This window comes from Phalacrocorax carbo, chromosome 27 (genome assembly GCF_963921805.1).
Source record: "Phalacrocorax carbo chromosome 27, bPhaCar2.1, whole genome shotgun sequence".
Classification (NCBI taxonomy): Eukaryota; Metazoa; Chordata; class Aves; order Suliformes; family Phalacrocoracidae; genus Phalacrocorax; species Phalacrocorax carbo.
In genome coordinates, this window is record NC_087539.1 from 3,275,832 (window position 1) to 3,295,008 (window position 19,177).

A 19,177-nucleotide genomic window follows, 5' to 3' on the forward strand; every position below is an offset into this window, starting at 1 on the left:
AATACCCCCAGCCCCCCGTAACCTACCCTCAGACCCCCGAAAGTCCCCCCAGCCCACCTAAACCTACACTCTGATCCCCCAAAATCCCCCCAAACCTCCCCCCAGCCTCCTCAAAATCCCCTCAGCCCCGCCCAGGACCCCCTAAAATCCCCCCAGACCCCCTAGAATACCCCCAGACCCTCCAGCCACCCCTCCCCCCCAGCTCTCAGCCCCCCGCCCCCCCCCCGGCGGAGGCAGCCCAGGCCCGCCCCCCCGCGCCCCCCCGGCCCCCCCCGGCTCAATGGGCCCCTTGTCCGTCCCACGCGTGGGCACAAAGCCCGGCCTGTGGCGGCCGCGCCGGGGGGGGGGGGGGCCCGCGGGGGGGACCCCTAATTCCTCCCCCCCTCCCCCGGGCAGGCCCGAGCCCCGCCAGCCCCGATGCGACGGTGACAGCGGCGGCCGCCCCCTCCCCGCTCCGCGCGCCCCCCCCCCGCCCCTCCCGGGGCTGCGGCGGTGCCGTTCCCGGCCGGGGCCGCCGGGGGCGCCCTGACCCCCCCGCCCCCCCCCCGCTGCCGGTGCCGGTGCGCGGCCGCGGAGCGCCGGGACCCGCCGGCGGAGCCAGGTAGGGCCGGAGCCCTCCGGCGCTCCCTGTCCTTGTCGCGACATGTCGCGGGGGGGGGATGGTCCCTGCCACTGCCCCGCGGCCCCGACACCGCCCCCCACCATCCCCGCGTCCCCCGGCATCCCCCAAGGCCGCCGCCCCCTCCGGAGACCCCATCCCCCCCGGCCTCCCCAGCCCCACCGGACACCCCCCCCACCCCCCACGACTCCCGTCCCCCCCGCCAACATCCCCCAGGCCCCTCCCTGCCCCCCCCAACACCCCACCCCGCAGCCCCGCTGCACCCCGGATCCACCCACCCCCGACCCCGCCTTGCCCGACCCCGCAGCCCCATTTCCTGACACCCCCCCCAATCCTGCCCCCCCCCTTTAACCCCCGTCCTTGGACGAAGCCGGGGGGCGGGGGTCCCCCGCTGCAGCCGCGTCCCTGGGGGGGGTTGGGGGGAGGGGGGCGCCTGGACGCCTGGGTCCCCTCAGCGCAGGGTGGGGCTGGGGGTGCGCTGGTGTGTGTCCCCCCCGCCCCTGACGCTGCCCCCGTGTCCCCAGGCCGGTGTCGTGGGGGGGCAGAGCCATGAGCGTGGGCTGAGACCCCCACCCCGACCCCACGGGACCCCCGCCCGCCCCGAGGTGAGGGCATTGATTTGCACTGGTTTACATTGGTTTGCACTGGGCACTGGTTTGTGCTGGGGGCACTGGGCTGCACTGGGAGGCACTGGTTTGGGGGGGCACTGGTTTGTGCTGGAGGCACTGGGCTGCACTGGGAGGCACTGGTTTGGGGGGGCACTGGTTTGTGCTGGAGGCACTGGGCTGCACTGGGAGGCACTGGTTTGGGGGGGCACTGGTTTGTGCTGGGGGCACTGGGCTGCACTGGGAGGCACTGGTTTGGGGAGGGGCACTGGTTTGTGCTGGGGGCACTGGGCTGCACTGGGAGGCACTGGTTTGGGGGGGCACTGGTTTGTGCTGGGGCACTGGGGGCACTGGGCTGCACTGGGAGGCACTGGTTTGGGGGGGGGGGGCACTGGGCTGCACTTGTTTGTACCGGGATTGGGGGGGGTCGGGGGTGATGGGCGCTCGGGGGATGCGGGGGGGTGGGGGGGTGCCGAGGGTCGGGAGGTGGCGGGGACCGGGGGTGAAAGAGGTCGGGGATGCTGGGGGTCGGGGGGTACCAGGGGTCAGGGGTGACGGGGGTCTCCCGCAGCCCCGCCCACAGCCCCGCCCGCCGGCCCCGCCCGCGCCCAGGATGCGGGGGGCGCAGAAGCCCCTCTGCCTGCTGCTGGTGGCCACGGCCTCGCTGGCCGCCCTCTACCTCCACCTCTGGGCGCCCAAGGGGCCCCCCAGCATCGACCTGCGGCGCCCCCCTCCCGAGCGCCTCCTGCCCCCCCCGCTGCCCCCCCCCGCCCGCTCCTACCCCCACGTCCCCTTCCGCCTCAAGGAGGAGGTCATGGAGTAAGGACCTGCGCCGGCCCTGGGGCACCCAGGGGTGGAGTCACCCGTGGGTGGGGCTGGGGATCCCAGGGGTTGGGGGACACCGGTCGGGTGGGGGCACCTATGGGTGGGGGCTGGGACTCCTACGGGTGGGGGACACCCATGGGTGGGGGCACCAGTGGGTGGGTGCTGGGACTCCCAGGGGTGGGGGGCACCCATGGGTGGGGGCTGGGACTCCCAGAGGTGGGGGGCACCCAGGGGTGGGGTTTGGGGCAACTGTGGGATGGGGGGGCACCAATGGGTGGGGGCCACGGACGGGGTGGGGGCTGGGAGTCCCAGGGATGAGGGGACCTCAGGGTGGGGGCCCCACCCGTGGGGGGGGACCTCAGGGTGGGGGTTGGGGGACCCATGGGTGGGGGCACCTCAGAGTAAGGTCATCCGGAGTGGGGGCACCTCAGCGTGGGGGATGGGGCAGCTGTGGGGTAGGGGCACCCATGATTGGGGGCTGGGACTCCAAGGGCTGGGGGACCCAAGGGTGGGGAGTCCAGGGCTCAGGGGAACGGGGGCACCCCGGAGCGGGGTGCTGGGGCACGCAGGGGGGGGCGTCACACTGGGGAGGGGCTGACGGGCGGTGGCTGGGTGTGGCCGGGCGCGGGCCCTGCCCGTGGGTGCGGAGCGGGCGTGGTGACGGCGGGCGGGGCAGGCTGCTGCCCAGGAACGGCTGCTCGTGCGAGGCGGAGCCGGGGCTGGCGCTGCCCCTCCAGCGGCAGCTCTTCGGGCAGGGCCCCGGCGTCGACTTCGCCAGCGCCTTCGCCCCCGGCGAGCGGCCCCGCCTGCAGCGCCAGCGCGAGCGCGAGTACCACAGCTACCGCCTGCGGTGAGCCGGGCGGGGCAGGGCGGGGCCCTCTGGGGTCGGGGCGGGGCAGGGTGGGACCCCTTGGGGGCAGGGCGGGACCCTCTGGGGTCAGGGCGGGGCAGGGTGGGACCCCTTGGGGGCAGGGCGGGACCCTCTGGGGTCAGGGCGGGGCAGGGTGGGACCCCTTGGGGGCAGGGCGGGACCCTCTGGGGTCAGGGCGGGGCAGGGTGGGACCCCTTGGGGGCAGGGCGGGACCCTCTGGGAGCAGGGTAGGGCAGGGTGGGACCCCTTGGGGGCAGGGTGGGACCCTCGGGTCAGGGCAGGGCAGGGCAGGGGAGGGCGGGACCCCCCCGGGGTCAGGGTGGGACCTCTGGGGTCAGGGCGGGGCAGGACGGGACTCCTTGGGATCAGGGTGGGGCAGGGCGGGTCAAGGCAGGACAGGGCGGGGCAGGGTGGGACCTCCTGGGGTTGGTGTGGGTCCCCCAGGGTCAGGGTGGGACCCTCTGGGGCTCAGGGTGGGGTAAGGATGGGACCCCCCGGGGATCAGTGTGGGACCCCCCCGGGGATCAGGGTGGGGCAGGGTGGGTGGGTGGGCCCCCCCTGCTCTCACTGTGGGAGACGGTGGTGCCCCTGGAGCAGGGCGGGGTGGCGTGGGGCAGGGCAGCGTGGGGCAGGGCTGTGTGGGGCGGGGCAGCCCCCGCTGAGCGCCCCCCCGCAGGGTGCAGTCCCCCGCCGACCGGCTGCTCATCGTCCGGGCCAACTCCCCCCTCGAGTACCCGGCCCAGGGCGTGGAGGTGCGGCCGCTGCAGACCGTCCTGGTGCCCGGTGAGGGGCGTGGGGGCCACGGGGGGGCGGGGGGGGGCACGGGGGGAGCACAGGGGTTGGGGGTACAGCAGCACTGGGGGGCACAGGGCCAAGGGGGGTGAGCACATAGAGGGGGGCACAGGGAGGGATGTGGGGCACGGGGGGGGCACTGGGGAGGCCTGGGGCTGGGGGGGGGTACGATGGGTGGGGGGCAGGGGGTGACACCCCCCCTCGGGGGGGCGTTGGGTGGGTGTCCCCGACCCTGCTCACCTCCCCGTGTCTGTGGCCCCGCAGGGCTCAGCCTGCAGGCAACGGGCAGGAAAACCTACCAGGTGAGGGCAGGGCGTGGTCAGGGTGTGGTTCTGTGTCGGCAGGGCGTGATTGGGTGTGGGCAGGGCATGGGCGGGGCATGATCCGGCATGGGCGGGGCGTGGTCCGGGTGTGGTCCGGGCATGGTCCTGTGCGGACAGGGTGTGGTCCGGGCGTGGTCCCGTGTGGGCAGGGTGTGGTCTGGGCATGGTCCTGTGTGGGCAGGGCGTGGGCAGGGTGTGGTCCTGTATGGGAAGGGCGTGGTCCGGCCATGGTCCTGCCTGGGTGCAGCAGCCCCCCAGGGGCCAGGGATGCCCTGGTGCATCCCAGGCGTGGCCCCCCCCAGCCTCCCTCAATCTCTCCCCAGGTGAACCTGACGGCCACCATGGGGACGCTGGCGGTGGCGGGCGTGGTGGAGGGCGTGGAGCTGCGGGGGGAGGGGCAGCCCCTCCTCTCGCTGGCCGCCGCCCGCCTCGACCACCTCAACCGCCAGCTGCAGTTCGTCACCTACACCAACACCCTCTTCCACCCCGACACCGCCGACATCGGTGGGTGCTGCGGGGCAGGGGGTGCCCTGGGGCCCACGGGTGGGGCCTGGAGGGGTGACATGGGTGGGGCCTGGATGGGTGCTGGCCCCACAGGTGGGTTCTGGATGGATGCTGGCCCCACAGGTGCCATGGGTGGGGCCTGGATGGGTGCCGTGGGTGGGTGCTGGATGGGTGCCTACCCCATGGGTGCCATGGGTGGGACCTAGATGTGTGCTGACCCCACGGGTGGGGCCTGGATGGGTGCCGTGGGTGGGTGCTGGGTGGGTGCCTACCCCATGGGTGCCATGGGTGGGACCTAGATGTGTGCTGACCCCACGGGTGGGGCCTGGATGGGTGCCGTGGGTGGGTGCTGGATGGGTGCCTACCCCATGGGTGCCATGGGTGGGACCTAGATGTGTGCTGACCCCATGGGTGGGGCCTGGATGGGTGCCGTGGGTGGGTGCTGGATGGGTGCCTACCCCATGGGTGCCATGGGTGGGACCTAGATGTGTGCTGACCCCACGGGTAGGGCCTGGATGGGTGCCGTGGGTGGGTGCTGGGTGGGTGCCTACCCCATGGGTGCCATGGGTGGGACCTAGATGTGTGCTGACCCCACGGGTGGGGCCTGGATGGATGCTGTGGGTGGGTGCCTACCCCATGGGTGCCATGGGTGGGACCGGAGTGGGTGCTTCCAGGGGCGCAGAGGCGGCAGCACAGCCGGGCGCAGCGTGGGGGTGGCCGGGTGACGCGGTGTCCCCGCGGCGGCGCCCTGGGGGTGCAGGACACCCGTGCGGGCGGGTGCCCCCCGGCCACCCAGCGCCCCTTGGCCTTCCAGTGCAGTTCTCCACGGACGGGCACACCGCCGCCTTCGCCATCCGCATCCGGCACCCGCCCACCCCCCGCCTCTATGGGCCGCCCCCCACCGCGGACGACGACGGCGAGGGAGGTGAGCCCCGTGGCCCCTCCCCTGCGCCCCAGCACCAGCCCTCCCGGTGTTGGGGTGCCCCAGTCCTCCCAGTGTTGGGTGCCCAGCCCTCCCAGTGTGGGTGCCCAGCCCTCCCAGTGTGGGTGCCCAGCCCTCCTGGTGTTGGGGTGTCCCAGCCCTCCCAGTGTTGGGTGCCAGAGTCCTCCCAGTGTGGGTGCCCAGCCCTCCCGGTGTTGGGTGCCAGAGTCCTCCCAGTGTGCATGCCCAGCCCTCCCAGTGTGGGTGCCCAGCCCTCCCGGTGTTGGGTGCCAGAGTCCTCCCAGTGTGCGTGCCCAGCCCTCCCAGTGTGGGTGCCCAGCCCTCCTGGTGTTGGGGTGTCCCAGCCCTCTTGGTGTTGGGTGCCAGAGTCCTCCCAGTGTGGGTGCCCAGCCCTCCCAGTGTGGGTGCCCAGCCCTCCTGGTGTTGGGGTGTCCCAACCCTCCCAGTGTTGGGTGCCAGAGTCCTCCCAGTGTGGGTGCCCAGCTCTCCCAGTGTGTGGGGAGGAGCTCCCTCCTCCCAGTGTTGGGGTCCCCCAGTGCCCCCAGTTCAGGTGCCCAGCCCCCCGTGCCGCCCCCCGCAGGGTACAACATCTCGGCGCTGGTGACCATCGCCACCAAGACCTTCCTGCGCTACGACAAGCTGCGGGGGCTCATCGCCAGCGTGCGCCGCTTCTACCCCTCCGTCACCATCGTGGTGGCCGACGACAGCCAGCACCCCGAGCCCCTGCAGGGCCCCCACCTCGAGCACTACCTCATGCCCTTCGGCAAGGTGGGGGGCTGGGGAGGGGTTGGGGGGGCAGGGTTGGTCCGGGGGATGAGGGGGGGCTGGGGGGTTGAGGGGCAGCGGGGAGGGGGGGACATGGTGGGGCTGGCAGGGCCATGGGGCCGTGGGACCCTGGGGAGGGGGAACATGTGGGGGTGTCTGGCAGGACAGTGTGACACTGGGGAGGGGAGACACGCGGGTAGCAGAGGTGTGGGTCCCCAGGGAGGGGGGATGTGGGGGGTCCTGGCAGGGCCGTGGGACCCCAGGGAGGTGGGACACAGGGTGGGGGGTCTGGCAGGGCGGTGGGACACTGGGGAGGGGAGACACGGGGGTAGCAGAGGTGTGGGTCCCCAGGGAGGGGGGATGTGGGGGGTCCTGGCAGGGCCGTGGGACCCCAGGGAGGTGGGACACAGGGTGGGGGGGTCCGGCAGGGCGGTGGCACCCCAAGAAGGGGGGACATGGCAGGACTCTGGCAGGGCCACGGGGCTTGGAGGGGCAGCTGTGGGGCGGCCGTGGGGCTCAGAGGGAGCAGCCATGGGATAGCCGTGGGGCGGCCGTGGGGCGGCGGGCACTGACGGCAGGGCGCCGCAGGGCTGGTTCGCCGGGAGGAACCTGGCGGTCTCGCAGGTGACCACCAAGTACGTGCTGTGGGTGGACGATGACTTCATCTTCACCCCCCGCACCCGCCTGGAGAAGCTGGTGGACGTGCTCGAGAGAACCAGCCTGGACCTGGTGCGGGCTCGGGGGGCACCCAGGGGTGCGAGGGGGTCACCCCGGGGCGATGGGGGTCACCCGGGGTGAGGGGGGGCACCCAAGGCCGAGGGGGGCACTGGTGGGGTGCCGGTGCCCAGTAGGTCCCCCATGTTTTGGCAGTGCTGTGGGTGGGTGGCACCACGCTGGGGTGGGCCTGGGGTGCTGGGGGGGGTGGGTGGGTACGGCGAGGTGGGGTCCCAGGGGCTGCCAGTGCCCAGTGCCACAAGCGGGTGATGCTGGGGGTGCTGGGGGTCCTGGGGCTGTCAGGGTGCTCAGTGCCGCAGGTGGGTGATCCCGGGGGTCCTGGGGCTGTTGGGGTGCCCGGTGCCGCAGGCGGGTGATCCCGGGGGTCCTGGGGGTCCCGGGGCTGTCGGGGTGCCCGGTGCCGCAGGTGGGTGATCCCGGGGGTCCTGGGGGTCCCGGGGCTGTCAGGGTGCCTGGTGCCGCAGGCAGGTGGTCCCGGGGGTCCTGGGGCTGTCGGGGTGCTCAGTGCCCCATGTGGGTGATCCCAGGGGTCCCGGGGGTGCCGGGGCTGTCAGGGTGCCCGGTGCCGCAGGCGGGTGATCCCGGGGGTCCCGGAGGTGCTGGGGCTGTCGGGGTGCCCGGTGCCGCAGGCGGGTGATCCCGGGGGTGCCGGGGCTGTCGGGGTGCCCGGTGCCACAGGCGGGTGATCCCGGGGGTCCCGGGGGTGCCGGGGCTGTCGGGGTGCCCGGTGCCGCAGGTGGGTGATCCCGGGGGTCCCGGGGGTGCCGGGGCTGTCGGGGTGCCCGGTGCCACAGGCGGGTGATCCCGGGGGTCCCGGGGGTGCCGGGGCTGTCGGGGTGTCCGGTGCTGCAGTCGGGTGATCCTGGGGGTCCCGGGGGTGCCGGGGCTGTTGGGGTGCCCGGTGCCGCAGGCGGGTGATCCCGGGGGTGCCGGGGGTGCCGGGGCTGTCAGGGTGCTCAGTGCCGCAGGTGGGTGATCCCGGGGGTCCCGGGGGTGCCGGGGCTGTCGGGGTGCTCAGTGCCGCAGGTGGGTGATCCCGGGGGTCCCGGGGGTGCCGGGGCTGTCGGGGTGTCCGGTGCCGCAGGCGGGTGATCCCGGGGGTCCCGGGGGTGCCGGGGTGCCCGGTGCCACAGGCGGGTGATCCCGGGGGTGCCGGGGCTGTCGGGGTGTCCGGTGCCGCAGGCGGGTGATCCCGGGGGTCCCGGGGGTGCCGGGGCTGTCGGGGTGCTCAGTGCCGCAGGTGGGTGATCCCGGGGGTCCTGGGGGTGCCGGGGCTGTCGGGGTGCCCGGTGCCGCAGGTGGGTGATCCCGGGGGTCCCGGGGGTGCCGGGGCTGTCGGGGTGCCCGGTGCCGCAGGCGGGTGATCCCGGGGGTCCCGGGGGTGCCGGGGCTGTCGGGGTGCCGCTGCCAGCGCCCGCTGCGCCCCGCAGGTGGGGGGCGCGGTGCGGGAGATCACGGGCTACACCACGACGTACCGGCAGCGGCTGAGCGTGCGGGGGGGCGGCGCGGGGGGCGACTGCCTGCGGACCCGGCCCGGCTTCCACCACCGCCTCGCCGGCTTCCCCGCCTGCGTCGTCACCGATGGCGTCGTCAACTTCTTCCTGGCCCGAACCGACAAGGTCCGGCAGGTCGGCTTCGACCCCCGCCTGCGCCGGGTCGCCCACCTCGGTGAGGGGGGGGGGGCGGGAGGGAACCGGGGGGGTTCCCGGGGGGGTCCTAGAAGGGGGTGTCTGGGGAGGGAGGGGGGTCTTGGTGTGGGGGACACACCATGGGGGGTGCTAGGAGGGGGTGTCTGGGTGGGAGGAGGTCTTGGGGGGGACACACACGGCGGGGGGGGGGGACGTGGAGGCATCCCGGGGGGTCCGGGGATCCTGGGGGGCGATCGGGGGAGGGGAGCTGGGGGGTGTCGGGGGTGGGAGGGGTCTTGGTCTGGGGCAGGGTCCTAAGGGGGGCGATCTGGGGGGGACAGGGTCCTGGGGAGGGGGACCAGGGGTGCTATTGTGGGTCCTGGGGTGGGTGTGGGGGTCCTGATGGGGGGGACATGGGGGGTTCTGGGGTGGAGGGGCAGGGGGTCCTGGGGAGGTCCTGGTCACCCCGATGGAAGGAGACAGGGTGTGTGTGTGGGTTCCCGGGGGGAAGGGGTCTGGGGGGATCCTGGAGGGGTCCTGGGAGTCCCCTGGGGGCCAGGGTGTCTTGGGGGGGGACTGAGGAGTGCCGGGGAATTCCAGATGTTGGGGTCCCAGAGGAGGCAAAGTGTTCTGGGGGGCATCTGAGATGTCCCATGGCGGGTCTGGGGTGTCCCAGGGATCCAGGAGTCCCGGAGGAGGAGCGGGGATGCTGGGGGGTACTGGGGGGGGCTCTGGGGGTCCCAGGGGGAGGGTCTGGGGTGTCCTGGTTGTGCCCAGATGGGGGCCAAGGTGTCCTGGGGGGAGTCTGGGAGGTCCTGGGGGGGGGACCAGCATGTTCCTGGGAGGGGCACGGCATGTCCCAGGGTGGGGGCCAGGATGTCCTGGGGAGGGGTGTTCAGATTTCAGGGTGCCAGGGGTCCTAGGAGTGGGGGGTGCTGGGGATACCTGGGTGGGGTCCTGCATGTCCTGGGGGGAGGTCTGGGATGCCCCAAGGGGGGGGATGGAGTGTCCCGGGGTGGTTTGGACCTTGGGGTGCTGTGTAGGAGAAGGCTGGGTTGTCCCGGGGGGGCTGGGGTGTTGGGTGGGAGGGTGTCAGGGTGTCCCCAGGGGGAGGTTCAGACATTGGGGTCCCCTGGGGAAGAGGAGGGGGCTGAACAGTGGGATCCTGGGAAGGGGGGGGGGACTGAGATATTGGGGTCCACTGGGAGAGACCTTGGGGAGACCCCTGGGTCAATACCGAGGGGAAAGGAAGGGGCTGGGTGTGGGGGATCCCCCCACCATCAGGTCACCTGGGGTGCTGGGGGGGTTGGTGACCCCCACAGCAGCGCTGAGCCCATTCTGGGGTGTGTCGTGTCCCCCTCCCCCAGAGTTCTTCATCGACGGGCTGGGGGTGCTGCACGTGGGCTCCTGCGAGGACGTGGTGGTGGATCACGCCTCGAAGCTGGCGCTGCCCTGGCGCCGGACGGAGGGCGAGCGGCAGTACGCCCGCTACCGCTACCCGCCCGCCCGCGACGACAGCCTGCGCCTCAAACACCGCCTCTTCTTCTTCAAGAACCGCTTCAAGTGCATGGCTGGCAACTAGCCCCTGGCCACCGCTGGCCACCGCCCGGGGGCACCCCCGTGGGCCACCCCCAGGGTCACTACCGTGGGCCACCCCCCTCAGGGGCATGCCCATGGGCCACCCCCCCAGGGCCACCACCCAGTGCCACCGCCATGGGCCACCCCGTGGGCCACCCCCCCCGCAGGGGGACCCCCAGGGGCACCCCCCCAGGGCCCCTACAGGACTTCAGCCACCCTGGAGCACCCCTGACCCCTCCCCCTCCCCCCGCGGTGTTTTTAGCTCTTTTGTACTTTGGGGGTGGGGGGTGATGGGGACCCTCCCCACCCCCCAGGGGACCCAGGCATCCGGGTGCCCCCCCTTTTGCCCCCTCCCTGCCCTGAGACTCAGTTTTCTATTGTACAGCCCCCGCCCTGCGCTGCCACCAGGATTTTTGTGCCAAGTCTCGGCCCCTCCCCCCACCCCTGGGACCCCCAGGACCGGGATGGGGGAGGGGCGGGGGAGGGGCTGCCCCCCGCCCCCCCCGCCCTTTTCTACCCAATGGATGGTGAGATTTTAACGAGCCTGGAATCTGCCTCTTTGTTCCGAAAAAACGGGGGGGGGAGCCCTGCCCCACCCAAGCCCCGACCCCTCATGTCTTAGTCCCACCCCTTTAAGCGACGCCCCACATCTTCATGCCACACCTTTCTCCAAGCTCCGCCCACTCCCCCTCTTAGCACCTCCCATTTCTTGAAGCACCGCTCCCATAGTGGTACCACCCTTTTATTTAAGCCACACCCCCACATTTTAGCCACGCCCCTTTCCCTAAGTCCCACCCTAGCACTACCACTTTCTGCAAACCACGCCCACTCCCCTCTTAGCCACGCCCCTTTAAGCACAGGAACATGTCATAGCCCCGCCCATTTCTTTAAGCCCCACCCCCACAGCCCAACCCCTCCTCCTCCTTCAAGCCCCGCCCCCACCGCACATGTCCAACCCACTGCTGCAAGTCGGTGATGTCATGGGGGGGGTGGGGTCATGGGGGGTGGGGTCATGGGGGCGTGCCCATGGGAGGGGTCCCCGTGGGTGGGGGTCCCCGTGGGTGGGGGTGCCCATGGGGCGGGTCACTGCGCTGGGTGGGCTGGAGGTGCCGGCGCACGGGGCTGCAGAGTTGGGGGGGCTTTAGGGTGCTGGGGTGGGGGCGTTTCACCCGTGTGGCCCCGAAGTGGGGTGGGGGCGCCCAGGGCCCATCGGGGCCCCATCCTGCCCCAGCACCTGCTCAGATTTGGGCCCGTTCGGCTGTCGGTGACGTCTGTGTGGGGCCGTGGCCACGGCAGGGACGCGTGGTGGGAAGGACACGGGGACACCGGGGACACGGACAGGGACCTGCTGGGGTCAGGGAGGGACACGCCGGGGACGAGGGGACACGTGATGGACCGGGACACGCCGGCGACAAGGACATGGACCCGAGGGGACTTGAAGAGCTGGCTGATGTCACAGCGAGACCTCTCCCAAGGGTCTTTCAACGCCCCTGGGACTCCGGGGACGTCGCGGCTCACCGGGAGCCAGCAAACATCGCACTCTGCGGGACGGGCAGCGGGGGGGGGGACCCCGGCAGCCCCAGCCCGGCAGCCCCACTTCCGCGCCGGGTAACGTTATGGAGTCTCGCGGGGGTTATTGAGAGCCACGTGAAGCGCAACGCGGCCGGCGGCCCCGGCCAGCGCGGCCTCGCGGGGGGACTCCTGCCGGACCAACCGGGTTTCCTCCTACCACAAGGTCACCCACGTGAGTGACCAAGGGAAGCCAGTCGACGGGATCTTTCTGGATTTCAGTAAAGCTGTCGCTGCCGTCGCCCGGCCTCCTCCGGGGCGCAGCGTCCAGCACCCGGCCGGCTACACGCGGGGTGCAGGGGGTGAGCGCCGGCCGCGCGTCGGGCTCGGAGGGTTGGAGCAAGCGGGGTTACATCGGGCGGGCGCTCATGGGGGCGCGCGGGGATCCAGCTTCGGGAAAGTAGTCTCTTGTGTCTTCCTAAATGACTCGGATGCAGCACGTGATTGAGGTTGAGGGTTGGCTCAGAGACCACCTGTGCAAACTGGGTCCTCGCCAACCCACGGGCCCCGATGGGATGCACCCGCGGGTGCTGAGGGAGCTGGCGGAGGGATTCTGGCCGAGCCCCTGTGCATCATCTTTGAAAGGCCGTGGGGGACAGGAGAGGTGCCCGAGGGCTGGAGGACAGCAAATGTCACTCCAGTCCTGAAAAAGGGCAGGAAGGAGGAGCTGGGGAACTCTAAGCCAGGCAGCCTCACCTCCGTCCCTGGAGAGGGGATGGAGCCCTTCATCCTGGAGGTCATCTCCAGGCACGCAGGGGACAAGAAGGTTATCGGGAAGAGTCAGCATGGATGCACCAAGGGAAGCTCATGCCTGACCAACCCGACAGCCTTCTCTGATGGCGTGACTGGCTGGGTGGACGACGGGAGAGCAGTGGGTGTTGTCAGTCTTGACTTGAGTAAGGCATTCGACAGCGTCTCCCACAGCATCCTCACAGGCAAGCTAAGGCAGTGGGGGTTGGAGGAGGGGACAGTGAGGTGGCCAGAGCCCTGGCTCAACAACAGAGCTCAGAGGGTCGTGATCAATGGGGCAGGGTCTGGCTGGAGGCCCGTAGCCAGCGGGGATGCCCAGGGCTCTGCGCTGGGGCCAGCCCTGGTCACTCTATTCACCAGTGCCCGGCCGGAGGGACCGAGCGTCCCCCCAGCAGGTTCGCTGAGGATCCCGCGCGGGGAGGGGCGGCCGGTGCGGCGCAGGCGGTGCTGGCACCCAGCGGGAGCTGGCCGGGCCGGGAGCTGGGCAATCAGCAACCATATGCAGTTGAACAAGGGCAAGTGCTGATTTTGCCCCTGGGGCGCGGCAGCCCTGCACAGACAGCCTGGGGCGCGGGGGGCTGGGGAGCAGCTCTGCAGGGACCTGGGGCTCTGGCCGACGGCAGGCTGAACACGAGCCCCCAGCGAGCCCTGGCAGCCCAGGGGGCCAGACGTGCCCTGGGGGGCACCGAGCCCCGCATCTCAGCTGGGTGAGGGGGGGATTGTCCCGCTGTCCCGTCCCACTGTCACAGCCCCCTGTCCCCATCCCGCTGTCCCGTCCCACTGTCACAGCCCCGTGTCCCCATCCCGCTGTCCCGTCCCACTGTCACAGCCCCGTGTCCCCATCCCGCTGTCCCGTCCCACTGTCACAGCCCCATGTCCCCATCCCGCAGTCCCGTCCCACTGTCACAGCCCCGTGTCCCATCCCGCTGTCCCGTCCCACTGTAACAGCCCCGTGTCCCATCCCGCTGTCCCGTCCCACTGTCACAGCCCCGTGTCCCATCCCGCTGTCCCGTCCCACTGTCACAGCCCCCTGTCCCCATCCCGCTGTCCCGTCCCACTGTCACAGCCCCGTGTCCCATCCCGCTGTCCCGTCCCACTGTCACAGCCCCGTGTCCCATCCCGCTGTCCCGTCCCACTGTAACAGCCCCGTGTCCCATCCCGCTGTCCCGTCCCACTGTCACAGCCCCGTGTCCCATCCCGCTGTCCCGTCCCACTGTCACAGCCCCCTGTCCCCATCCCGCTGTCCCGTCCCACTGTCACAGCCCCCTGTCCCCATCCCGCTGTCCCGTCCCACTGTAACAGCCCCCTGTCCCCATCCCGCTGTCCCGTCCCACTGTCACAGCCCCGTGTCCCCATCCCGCTGTCCCGTCCCACTGTCACAGCCCCGTGTCCCCATCCCGCTGTCCCGTCCCACTGTCACAGCCCCGTGTCCCCATCCCGCTGTCCCGTCCCACTGTAACAGCCCCCTGTCCCCATCCCGCTGTCCCGTCCCACTGTCACAGCCCCGTGTCCCCATCCCGCTGTCCCGTCCCACTGTCACAGCCCCCTGTCCCCATCCCGCTGTCCCGTCCCACTGTCACAGCCCCGTGTCCCCATCCCGCTGTCCCGTCCCACTGTCACAGCCCCCTGTCCCCATCCCGCTGTCCCGTCCCACTGTCACAGCCCCGTGTCCCCATCCCGCTGTCCCGTCCCACTGTCACAGCCCCGTGTCCCATCCCGCTGTACCGTCCCACTGTCACAGCCCCGTGTCCCCATCCCGCTGTCCCGCCCCACTGTCACAGCCCCGTGTCCCCATCCCGCTGTCCCGTCCCACTGTCACAGCCCCGTGTCCCCATCCCGCTGTCCCGTCCCACTGTCACAGCCCCCTGTCCCCATCCCGCTGTCCCGTCCCACTGTCACAGCCCCGTGTCCCATCCCGCTGTCCCGTCCCACTGTCACAGCCCTGTGTCCCCATCCCGCTGTCCCGTCCCACTGTCACAGCCCCGTGTCCCCATCCCGCTGTCCCGTCCCACTGTCACAGCCCCGTGTCCCCATCCCGCTGTCCCGTCCCACTGTCACAGCCCCGTGTCCCATCCCGCTGTCCCGTCCCACTGTCACAGCCCCCTGTCCCCATCCCGCTGTCCCGTCCCACTGTCACAGCCCCCTGTCCCCATCCCGCTGTCCCGTCCCACTGTCACAGCCCCCTGTCCCCATCCCGCTGTCCCGTCCCACTGTAACAGCCCCGTGTCCCCATCCCGCTGTTCCGTCCCACTGTAACAGCCCCGTGTCCCATCCCGCTGTCCCGTCCCACTGTCACAGCCCCGTGTCCCCATCCTGCTGTCCCGTCCCACTGTCACAGCCCCCTGTCCCCATCCCGCTGTCCCGTCCCACTGTCACAGCCCCGTGTCCCCATCCCGCTGTCCCGTCCCACTGTCACAGCCCCGTGTCCCCATCCCGCTGTCCCGTCCCACTGTCACAGCCCCGTGTCCCCATCCCGCTGTCCCGTCCCACTGTCACAGCCCCGTGTCCCATCCCGCTGTCCCGTCCCACTGTCACAGCCCCGTGTCCCATCCCGCTGTCCCGTCCCACTGTCACAGCCCCCTGTCCCCATCCCGCTGTCCCGTCCCACTGTCACAGCCCCGTGTCCCCATCCCGCTGTCCCGTCCCACTGTCACAGCCCCCTGTCCCCATCCCGCTGTCCCGTCCCACTGTCACAGCCCCCTGTCCCCATCCCGCTGTCCCGTCCCACTGTCACAGCCCCCTGTCCCCATCCCGCTGTCCCGTCCCACTGTCACAGCCCCCTGTCCCCATCCCGCTGTCCCGTCCCACTGTCACAGCCCCCTGTCCCCATCCCGCTGTCCCGTCCCACTGTCACAGCCCCGTGTCCCCATCCCGCTGTCCCGTCCCACTGTCACAGCCCCGTGTCCCCATCCCGCTGTCCCGTCCCACTGTCACAGCCCCGTGTCCCATCCCGCTGTCCCGTCCCACTGTCACAGCCCCCTGTCCCCATCCCGCTGTCCCGTCCCACTGTCACAGCCCCGTGTCCCATCCCGCTGTCCCGTCCCACTGTCACAGCCCCGTGTCCCCATCCCGCTGTCCCGTCCCACTGTCACAGCCCCGTGTCCCCATCCCGCTGTCCCGTCCCACTGTCACAGCCCCCTGTCCCCATCCCGCTGTCCCGTCCCACTGTCACAGCCCCCTGTCCCCATCCCGCTGTCCCGTCCCACTGTCACAGCCCCCTGTCCCCATCCCGCTGTCCCGTCCCACTGTCACAGCCCCCTGTCCCCATCCCGCTGTCCCGTCCCACTGTCACAGCCCCCTGTCCCCATCCCGCTGTCCCGTCCCACTGTCACAGCCCCGTGTCCCCATCCCGCTGTCCCGTCCCACTGTCACAGCCCCGTGTCCCATCCCGCTGTCCCGTCCCACTGTCACAGCCCCGTGTCCCCATCCCGCTGTCCCGTCCCACTGTCACAGCCCCGTGTCCCATCCCGCTGTCCCGTCCCACTGTCACAGCCCCGTGTCCCCATCCCGCTGTCCCGTCCCACTGTCACAGCCCCCTGTCCCCATCCCGCTGTCCCGTCCCACTGTCACAGCCCCGTGTCCCCATCCCGCTGTCCCGTCCCACTGTCACAGCCCCCGTGTCCCCATCCCGCTGTCCCGTCCCACTGTAACAGCCCCGTGTCCCATCCCGCTGTCCCGTCCCACTGTCACAGCCCCGTGTCCCATCCCGCTGTCCCGTCCCACTGTCACAGCCCCGTGTCCCATCCCGCTGTCCCGTCCCACTGTCACAGCCCCGTGTCCCCATCCCGCTGTCCCGTCCCACTGTAACAGCCCCCTGTCCCCATCCCGCTGTCCCGTCCCACTGTCACAGCCCCATGTCCCCATCCCGCTGTCCCGTCCCACTGTCACAGCCCCGTGTCCCCATCCCGCTGTCCCGTCCCACTGTCACAGCCCCCTGTCCCCATCCCGCTGTCCCGTCCCACTGTCACAGCCCCCTGTCCCCATCCCGCTGTCCCGTCCCACTGTCACAGCCCCGTGTCCCCATCCCGCTGTCCCGTCCCACTGTCACAGCCCCGTGTCCCATCCCGCTGTACCGTCCCACTGTCACAGCCCCGTGTCCCCATCCCGCTGTCCCGTCCCACTGTCACAGCCCCGTGTCCCCATCCCGCTGTCCCGTCCCACTGTCACAGCCCCGTGTCCCCATCCCGCTGTCCCGTCCCACTGTCACAGCCCCCTGTCCCCATCCCGCTGTCCCGTCCCACTGTCACAGCCCCGTGTCCCCATCCCGCTGTCCCGTCCCACTGTCACAGCCCTGTGTCCCCATCCCGCTGTCCCGTCCCACTGTCACAGCCCCGTGTCCCCATCCCGCTGTCCCGTCCCACTGTCACAGCCCCGTGTCCCCATCCCGCTGTCCCGTCCCACTGTCACAGCCCCGTGTCCCATCCCGCTGTCCCGTCCCACTGTCACAGCCCCCTGTCCCCATCCCGCTGTCCCGTCCCACTGTCACAGCCCCCTGTCCCCATCCCGCTGTCCCGTCCCACTGTCACAGCCCCCTGTCCCCATCCCGCTGTCCCGTCCCACTGTAACAGCCCCGTGTCCCCATCCCGCTGTTCCGTCCCACTGTAACAGCCCCGTGTCCCATCCCGCTGTCCCGTCCCACTGTCACAGCCCCGTGTCCCCATCCTGCTGTCCCGTCCCACTGTCACAGCCCCCTGTCCCCATCCCGCTGTCCCGTCCCACTGTCACAGCCCCGTGTCCCCATCCCGCTGTCCCGTCCCACTGTCACAGCCCCGTGTCCCCATCCCGCTGTCCCGTCCCACTGTCACAGCCCCGTGTCCCCATCCCGCTGTCCCGTCCCACTGTCACAGCCCCGTGTCCCCATCCCGCTGTCCCGTCCCACTGTCACAGCCCCCTGTCCCCATCCCGCTGTCCCGTCCCACTGTCACAGCCCCCTGTCCCCATCCCGCTGTCCCGTCCCACTGTAACAGCCCCGTGTCCCCATCCCGCTGTCCCGTCCCACTGTCACAGCCCCCTGTCCCCATCCCGCTGTCCCGTCCCACTGTCACAGCCCCGTGTCCCCATCCCGCTGTCCGTCCCACTGTCACAGCCCCGTGTCCCATCCCCGCTGTCCCGTCCCACTGTCACAGCCCCGTGTCCCCATCCCGCTGTCCCGTCCCACTGTCACAGCCCCCGTGTCCCCATCCCGCTGTCCCGTCCCACTGTCACAGCCCCGTGTCCCCATCCCGCTGTCCCGTCCCACTGTCACAGCCCCCTGTCCCCATCCCGCTGTCCCGTCCCACTGTCACAGCCCCCTGTCCCCATCCCGCTGTCCCGTCCCACTGTCACAGCCCCCTGTCCCCATCCCGCTGTCCCGTCCCACTGTCACAGCCCCCTGTCCCCATCCCGCTGTCCCGTCCCACTGTCACAGCCCCCTGTCCCCATCCCGCTGTCCCGTCCCACTGTCACAGCCCCCTGTCCCCATCCCGCTGTCCCGTCCCACTGTCACAGCCCCCGTGTCCCCATCCCGCTGTCCCGTCCCACTGTCACAGCCCCGTGTCCCCATCCCGCTGTCCCGTCCCACTGTCACAGCCCCCTGTCCCCATCCCGCTGTCCCGTCCCACTGTCACAGCCCCCTGTCCCCATCCCGCTGTCCCGTCCCACTGTCACAGCCCCCTGTCCCCATCCCGCTGTCCCGTCCCACTGTCACAGCCCCCTGTCCCCATCCCGCTGTCCCGTCCCACTGTCACAGCCCCCGTGTCCCCATCCCGCTGTCCCGTCCCACTGTCACAGCCCCCTGTCCCATCCCGCTGTCCCGTCCCACTGTCACAAGCCCCCCTGTCCCCATCCCGCTGTCCCGTCCCACTGTCACAGCCCCGTGTCCCCATCCCGCTGTCCCGTCCCACTGTCACAGCCCCGTGTCCCCATCCCGCTGTCCCCGTCCCACTGTCACAGCCCCCGTGTCCCCATCCCGCTGTCCCGTCCCACTGTCACAGCCCCCGTGTCCCATCCCGCTGTCCCGTCCCACTGTCACAGCCCCTGTCCCCATCCCGCTGTCCCGTCCCACTGTCACAGGCCCCCGTGTCCCCATCCCGCTGTCCCGTCCCACTGTCACAGCCCCGTGTCCCCATCCCGCTGTCCCGTCCCACTGTCACAGCCCCCGTGTCCCCATCCCGCTGTCCCGTCCCACTGTCACAGCCCCCGTGTCCCCATCCCGCTGTCCCGTCCCACTGTCACAGCCCCCTGTCCCCATCCCGCTGTCCCGTCCCACTGTCACAGCCCCCTGTCCCCATCCCGCTGTCCCGTCCCACTGTCACAGCCCCCTGTCCCCCATCCCGCTGTCCCGTCCCACTGTCACAGCCCCCTGTCCCCATCCCGCTGTCCCGTCCCACTGTCACAGCCCCCGTGTCCCCATCCCGCTGTCCCGTCCCACTGTCACAGCCCCGTGTCCCCATCCCGCTGTCCCGTCCCACTGTCACAGCCCCGTGTCCCCATCCCGCTGTCCCGTCACTCTGTCGATAGCCGCCGGTCCCCATCCCGCTGTCCCGTCCCACTGTCACAGCGCCCTGTGTCCCCATCCCGCTGTCCCGTCCCACTGTCACAGCCCCGTGTCCCCATCCCGCTGTCCCGTCCCACTGTCACAGCCCGTCCCATCCCGTCTGTCACCCCCACTTCACCATCCCGCTGTCCCGTC

At 71.4% G+C, this 19,177-nt stretch overlaps 1 protein-coding gene across 1 annotated transcript; it reads left to right on the forward strand.

Annotated features, from left to right (window-relative positions):
* Nucleotides 1-440: 440 nt before the first annotated feature.
* B4GALNT1 (beta-1,4-N-acetyl-galactosaminyltransferase 1) lies at nucleotides 441-10,712 on the forward strand. Its single transcript, XM_064474210.1, has 12 exons — nucleotides 441-601; nucleotides 1,144-1,224; nucleotides 1,796-2,043; nucleotides 2,726-2,899; nucleotides 3,597-3,703; nucleotides 3,977-4,014; nucleotides 4,359-4,539; nucleotides 5,354-5,464; nucleotides 6,063-6,250; nucleotides 6,836-6,976; nucleotides 8,413-8,650; nucleotides 9,978-10,712. The coding sequence occupies exons 3-12, from the start codon at nucleotides 1,838-1,840 to the stop codon at nucleotides 10,190-10,192; spliced, it is 1,599 nt and encodes a 532-aa protein (XP_064330280.1). The 5' UTR covers nucleotides 441-601; nucleotides 1,144-1,224; nucleotides 1,796-1,837; the 3' UTR covers nucleotides 10,193-10,712.
* Nucleotides 10,713-19,177: the final 8,465 nt, after the last annotated feature.